This window comes from Crocuta crocuta, unplaced genomic scaffold (genome assembly GCF_008692635.1).
Source record: "Crocuta crocuta isolate KB4526 unplaced genomic scaffold, BGI_CrCroc_1.0 scaffold143, whole genome shotgun sequence".
In the NCBI taxonomy this organism is placed as follows: Eukaryota; Metazoa; Chordata; class Mammalia; order Carnivora; family Hyaenidae; genus Crocuta; species Crocuta crocuta.
Window position 1 is genome coordinate 5,041,545 of NW_027529175.1, and position 6,647 is coordinate 5,048,191.

Below are 6,647 nucleotides of genomic sequence, written 5' to 3' on the forward strand. Positions count from 1 at the left end.
GAGCCTCGGGAGGGCGGGCCGCTGTGACCTGGGCCCCGACCCTCCCACGGTCCTCGCACGGGCCTGGATGGAAAGGACCGTTGCGACCGGGGGACTTGGCTCCAGGAATGGGCATGCCTGGCTGCTCTGTGCCAAGCCCTCGGGTGCGATTGCAGGGCTCAGGGATCACAGAGCCCTCTGATGGGTGCTGTGAGTGACGCACGGGGGGCTGTGGGAGAGCAGAGAGGGGCTGGACTAGACCCTGGAGAGGCCTGGACTGGAGGCGGTGGAGGGGCATTTCAGGGGAAGGCGCAGCCAGGGCCAGTTAAAGGAGGGAGGTCTATCCTGGGACCCTCCCGACCGCAGCGAGGCTGGAGCATGGGATCGGGTGGGGTGGGGGCCGTGCTTTGGGGAGAGGCTGCAGACCAAGGAAGCAAAGCCCAGAACCTCAGGACTTTTTGCCCCTTCAGAGGGGCTGTGCTGTGCTGGAGTACCTTCAGAAGCAGTGGGGAGCCTGGGAAGGGGCCTAGGAGAGAGACAGGGTCAGATCTGCGTGCTAGAGAGCAGAGGATGGGGGAAGGGCTTGTTTCTGGGGTCCACGGGAAGAGAGCCGAACCGCTCGACTGGGCTGAGTTCATGAACAGATGCGTAGGAGAGGCTGAACAGAGACGGGGAGCAGTGGGCTGGACTGCTTGTCTCATAAGAGGGGGCTCGTGGGGGCAGGGGTGCTGCCTGTGTCTGAGACCAGTTCCTTAGATGACCCTTGGGGAGGGGGACCCCAGTGCCTGGCGCACTCCAGGTGCTCAGTAACCGAATGCAGACATGGGATGGGTGGCAGTGTGCCCAGGGGGTGTGGGCACTTCTACGGGGGGGTCAGCTCCTGCCCTCACTGCCTCCTCTAGGTGTGAACCTCCAGCCCCAGCTGGCCAGCGTGACCTTTGCCACCAACAACCCCACCCTCACCACCGTGGCCTTGGAAAAGCCTCTCTGCATGTTCGACAGCTCAGTGGCCCTGGATGGCCCCTGTGAGGTCTACCTCTATGTCCTAGTCGACTTAGGTAAAGCTTCTTCTTCCCCGGGCGGCACCGAAAGGGGCTCTGACCTGTCTGCAGGCAGGGGGACAGGAGGCAGGTTTAGCACCGTAATGCAACCACCCCCATGCCCCTCACTGGCACACACCCGAGTGGGCTGTGTGCCAGCCGTGGGCGGGGAGCTGCAGCCACACGTACGGACTCGTCCCCGAGAGGGACATCCTGTCTGGCGGAGAGATAAAGGCAGCACCAGTCACTGAGCACCTGCGTCATGCTGGGCACTGCGCATACCTTAGAGCTAATGTTTACGACTGGCCTGCACGACGGCTGTTGGGATGCCCATCACACAGCAAGGAAGCGAGGCTCACAGACGTGGAATAACTCATGGGAGCCCCCAGGTCGGAAGGCGAACCCAGATCACCGTGGTGGCTCAGACCCCAGCCCTTCCCCAGGCGCCCAGGGTGGTTCATGATTGGGGTTTGCAGGGAAACCGTGCATTTGGACCCACGTGCTCTGGCCCCACCCTCCCCTTTCACCGGAGCGATCCCGGCTTCTGATCGAAGGAACCCAGTGACAACCTCTTACATTTCTGGCAGCCCATTCAGAGCCATCATTTTATTCTTTCAGCCAACATGTCCTGACTGCCTACCTGTGTCCGATCTGTGCACACGCAGGGGGCGTTCTCTCCCATTTCACAGACCAGGGGCCAGAGAAGTAAAGGCGGGTCGTCCAAAGTCACCCAGCAAGGAAGAAGGGAGCTAGGACCCAACGCAGATCTGTCTGCATCCCCACCACACGCCCCCCCCCCCCNAGACCCAGTGCTCTCAGGCAGGGAAAATGACCGAAGTCTGCTGGGTGGGGAGGGGCTGTGGGAAGAGGAGGTGGGTGGGAGCCGGGAGCCCTGCCCCTCCACTGCACAGGGAGCCCTCGAAGCAGGGCCTGAACCTGCTTCAGCCTGGGAGCCCAGGCCCAGCACAGCACGGGCTCCGAGAAGCTGTCCGCAGGTATTGGGTGAATGGCTGACTGAGTGACTTTGAGCCGGGGTGGCCAGGCCTCTCACCGCCGACCTTGTCTCTGCAGCCAGCTCTAGGAACGCCTCCGTGCAGGATGCCACCAAGGCCCCGCTGAGCTCCACCTTCCAGCAAACCGAGGGGGGAAGGACAGGCCCCTATAAAGCAGCGGCCTTTGACCTCATCCCCTGTGGTGACCTGCCCAGCTTGGATGCTGTAGGGGATGTGGCCCGGGCCTCGGAAATCCTGGATGCCTACCTCGTCAGGGTGGGCGCCAATGTCACCTGCCTGTCAGATCCCAACTTCCACGGCCTCTGCAACCCGCCCCTGTCGGGGGCCACGGAGTACAGGTGGGTGAGCGACAGTCATGCCCCAGCCCTGACTCAGGAAGGCCAGGAAGGGCCACGTTTCTCGAGCCAAGACTGTCACAGGGCTCCTGAAGGGTCTGCTTCCGGGCGTGCGACCACGCCAGGGCCCCATGCACTCACGAGGACCCCGGCTTGGCTTAATTCTCTGCCACTGTCACCTTGAAATTCTTTTATTTTTTTAAATCTTTTTTTTAACATTTATTATTTAAAATTTTTTAACATTTATTTATTTTTGAGAGACAAAAAGAAACAGCACAAGTGGGGGAGGGGCAGAGAGAGGGAGACACAGAATCAGAAACAGGCTCCAGGCTCCAAGCTGTCAGCACAGAGTCCGACGCGGGGCTCGAACTCACTGGCCGTGAGATCATGACCTGAGCCTCAGTCGAGCATTTAACCGACTGAGCCACCCAGGCACTGCATTGGAATTCTTAATTTTTAAATAAGGAGCCTGAATTTTTATTTCACACCAGGCTCCACAAATTACGCACCAGGTCCCGGCTCATCACCTATGTGGCCCTTCCTACCCAATCCACTTCACCCACAGGGGAGGAAACTGGTCCAGAGAGGGAAGGGGGTCACCTCTTGAGAAGCAATGGTCCCATATGAACTAGAGCCCCACTGAAGGTTTTTCCAAACCTCATCGTCTGCCTTCTTCTGGCACATCTGCCTGCGTCCCCCTCTCTGCACCATAGCGGTCCCTGATTCGTGTCCACGTATATTTCCCGAGCACCATCTCTGTGCAGAGCTGGGGGCTCAGCTCTCATCCATGGCCACGGGGTCTCGCCTGGTGCCAAAGCCTCGGGTCCACCCACTCCCGTTACCATGGAAACGCCTAGGCTGAAGTCTCTGTACCATCCAGGCCCACGCGGAGCCGAGACCATCAATTGCCTGCCTTCCGGTCGGAGGCCTTCTTCTTGCTTTGGTCTCAGCCCCTGGGCAGGACAGGAGCCTTAGTCTCCCCTTCCCCACGCTCGACCTCTTACCTCTGACCTTGTTCTTCACGTGGGAAAACCCCTTCCTCTTCCTAGATCCCCACACCTCCTACCTGGGGGACACGAGGCACAGAATCCCGGCTTCTGGAATTCTCCTCTTCCACCTAAAGAAATAGGAGATTAGGCAACACACTGGATGCTGTAGAGATTTTAAGGGTCTTTTTTTTTTTAAGTGTTAAACTAGAGGCTGTTGATTTTTTGCTTCTCAGAATATCCACTGTTTGAAACTGACCGTGTATGAGACCTTCAACAGGCTCTGGATATTTTGTGCTAATATTAATTTATGATTAGATACACTTAGTTGGGGTTTTCTACATAAAAGTACAGCCCTGTCCCAGGAGAGTTGGGTTGGGAATGAATATTATTCCTTTTTTTTTTAATTTTTTTTATTTTAAAGTCCCATTTGTGGTACCAAGGACCAGGCTGGGAATAGTGGAAAACAAAAATCCTACCAGAACAAATGGGTTGGTACTCAGCCAGTATGCTACACTCCTCATATAGATAATCGAGAAATGGTGTGTGTGTGTGGGGGGGGTCCCAGAGGGAGAGCTGACGGGGGGCCATGGATCCCTTCCCGAGGGCTTCCTGGAAAGAGCCCAGGGGCAGGAATATGGGCCGGTGGCGCCAAAGCCAAGTCCAGCGCTGTCCGTTGCCCAGAGCCCACCCTGTGGCCGCCTAGATTCCCACCTCTTAGAAGTACCCCATCTCGGGGCGCCTGGGTGGCTTAGTCGGTTAAGCGTCCGACTTTCGCTTAGGTCACGATCTCACGGTTCGTGGGTTNNNNCATCTGTCCCCTACCTCTGCCCACCCCCCACGCCTCCCACCTGCCCGCGGCCGGGGGCACAGGATGAGTAGAAGTCACTCTTGGCTCCGTCTCCTTCCAGGTTCAAGTACGTCCTCGTCAACATGTCCACAGGCTTGGTTCAGGACCAGACCCTATGGTCCGACCGCATCTGCACCAACAGGCGTAAGTAGAGGGGGAGGGGTGGGGAGTTGCCCTTGGGGGAACCCGGGAAAGCAGACTCAGTCCGTCACGCGGAAAAGTCTCCCCGGATGTAGGCGGGCGATTGGGTTGATGAGAAAAATGCATCTTTTAAAAATATTTTTTAATTTTTTTTTTTTTGAGAGAGAGAGACAGAGTGTAAACAGAGGAGGGGCAGAGAGAGAGGGAGACACAGAATCTGAAGCAGGCTCCAGGCTCTGAGCTGTCAGCACAGAGCCCGATGTGGGGCTCGAACTCCCGAACCGTGAGATCATGACCTGAGCCGGAGTTGGAGGCTTAGCCAACTGAGCCATCCAGGCATCTCAGAAGATGCACCTTGAAGTGGTTTACACTGACACGTCCCCTCCCCCTTCCCTGCGGCAGGTGGAGGGTTTGGTGGCATGACTGAGGTGGAGGCATTTGCCTCCAAGGGCCATGGTGTTTGTCCTGCATTTCCATCCCAAACCCGCACGTGTTGGGTCCTTACGGCCACAAATGTCATCACCACGTAGATGGCTGGAGGCTAAGACTTGCGCGGAGACTGGCAGTGAGGGCGGGGGGCGGGTGCCAGCCTGGGAGGAGCCAGGACTGCTGCCCACTGTCCAGCCCCATCCCTGCTCGGTGCCTCCTCAATCCTCTACCCGGGTTCTCAGGACGCATCCGAGGTTTACGCACAGAATCCTGCCTGCTAAACCTGAGGGCAACGGGAGAGGTCTCCAAGGGTCATCGTGACGGCACCTGAGCCTAGCTGCAGGGCCCCTCCCCCACACCTTGGCCTCCAAGAAGAGACTTCATGCTACGCTGAGCCCAGCACAGAGCCGAGAGCTTTACCTGTAGAACCTTCTGTCTGTTCCCTCATCCCACCCCCACTGTAAGCTTATGGGGCACGCGATAGCTCTGAAAGGTAGCTTGAGGTCACACGGCTAGTGAGGAGTGTAGACGGGCAAGGCGCGAGTGCATGTGGCTCCCCGCCTGCCCACGCACTGTGCCCCCTCCCCCCCACCCCAACAGCGCTGCCTTGGGACCAAGAGTCCTGAGTTCAAGCCCAGCCTCCGCTCCTCACTGCCGTGTGAACCCTTCAGAACCTCAGTTTCCACATCTGAGAAGTGGGAGGAAAACTCCTTGCTCTGCCTCCTCAGCAGGATTCCTTTGAATCATCCAGACAAAAGCACTCAGCCCAGTTCTTTTGGGGCGGGGCCTGAGGTCGGTTTGTGGGAAGACTGCATTTTGGGACTAGACAGACCCGTACGTGGACTTGAGCCTGGAGTCTAAGTGCCCTTGAACAGGAACTCAATCTCCCTAAGCTGCAAGCCGCGATCTGCAGAATGGGCGTCTCGTGGCCCTGTAGGGGACAATGGGCAGCAAGCAGCTGGCTCACAGTAGGACCTATAAATTGTTCACTGAGTTCTAAGAGGGTGACTTCGGTAGAGGGGTGGCCACGGTGCAGCTGGCTCCGTTAGACCAGGGCCCTTTGCCTCATCTTTAAAAAAATTTTTTTTCAATGTTTTTTAATTTATTTTTGAGAGAGAAAGAGAGAGTGCATGAGTGGGGGAGGGGCAGAGAGAGAGGGAGACACAGAATAGAAAGCAGGCTCCAGGCTCTGAGCTGTCAGCACAGAGCCCGACGCGGGGCCCGAACTCATGAACCATGAGATCATGACCTGAGCCGAAGTCAGATGCTTAACTGACTGAGCCCCCCACGCGCCCCTGCATCTTTGATTGCAGATAATCTGTATCCCATCCAATTCACCAGAAGAGTTGAATTAGTTTGTAATTTAAAATTATGCAAAAGGACAGGGGCGCCTGGGTGGCTCAGTCAGTTAGGTAAGTGTCAGACTTTGGCTCAGGTCATGATCTCACGGTTCATGGGTTCGAGCCTCATGTGGGGCTCTGTGCTGACGGCTCAGAGCCTGCTTGGGATCTTCTGTCTCCCCCTCTCTCTGCCCCTCTCCCTCTCATGCTGTCTCTCTCTCTCTCTCTAAAAAATAAATAAACATTTGGGGCGCCTGGGTGGCTCGTCGGTTAAGCCTCCGACTTCGGCTCAGGTCATGATCTCACGGTTCGTGGGTTCGAGCCCCACGTCAGGCTCTGTGCTGACAGCTCAGAGCCTGGAGCCTGCTTCAGATTCTGTGTCTCCCTCTCTCTCTGACCTTCCCCAGCTCTCTCTCTCTCTCAGAAATAAATAAAAAGCTTAAAAAAATAAACATTAAAAAAAATAAAATGATGCAGAAAGACAGGAGGAAGAGCCGAGGCACATGAGGTAGTTGGGAAGAGGGGGGGGGGGAA

General features: G+C 56.9%; 2 protein-coding genes across 4 annotated transcripts in view; both read left to right on the forward strand.

The window, feature by feature from the left end:
* Positions 1 to 6,647, forward strand: part of FAM118A (family with sequence similarity 118 member A) — a 246,590-nt gene that overhangs the window by 209,640 nt on the left and 30,303 nt on the right. The window lies entirely within an intron of this gene.
* The window catches only part of UPK3A (uroplakin 3A), an 8,808-nt gene continuing 2,213 nt past the window's right edge, over positions 53 to 6,647 (forward strand). For 2 of the 3 annotated variants that reach the window (XR_013333690.1, XM_077758013.1), the window contains exons 1-4: positions 93 to 189; positions 882 to 1,037; positions 2,091 to 2,370; positions 4,265 to 4,347. Coding sequence is in view for 1 of the 3 variants with exons in the window: in XM_077758013.1 (XP_077614139.1) it covers positions 108 to 189; positions 882 to 1,037; positions 2,091 to 2,370; positions 4,265 to 4,347 (601 nt within the window). In the remaining 2 variants the exon portion in view is untranslated. Of the gene's footprint in view, positions 190 to 881; positions 1,038 to 2,090; positions 2,371 to 4,264; positions 4,348 to 6,647 lie in introns of all 3 variants that reach the window. The other variant, XR_013333691.1, reaches the window with a different exon arrangement.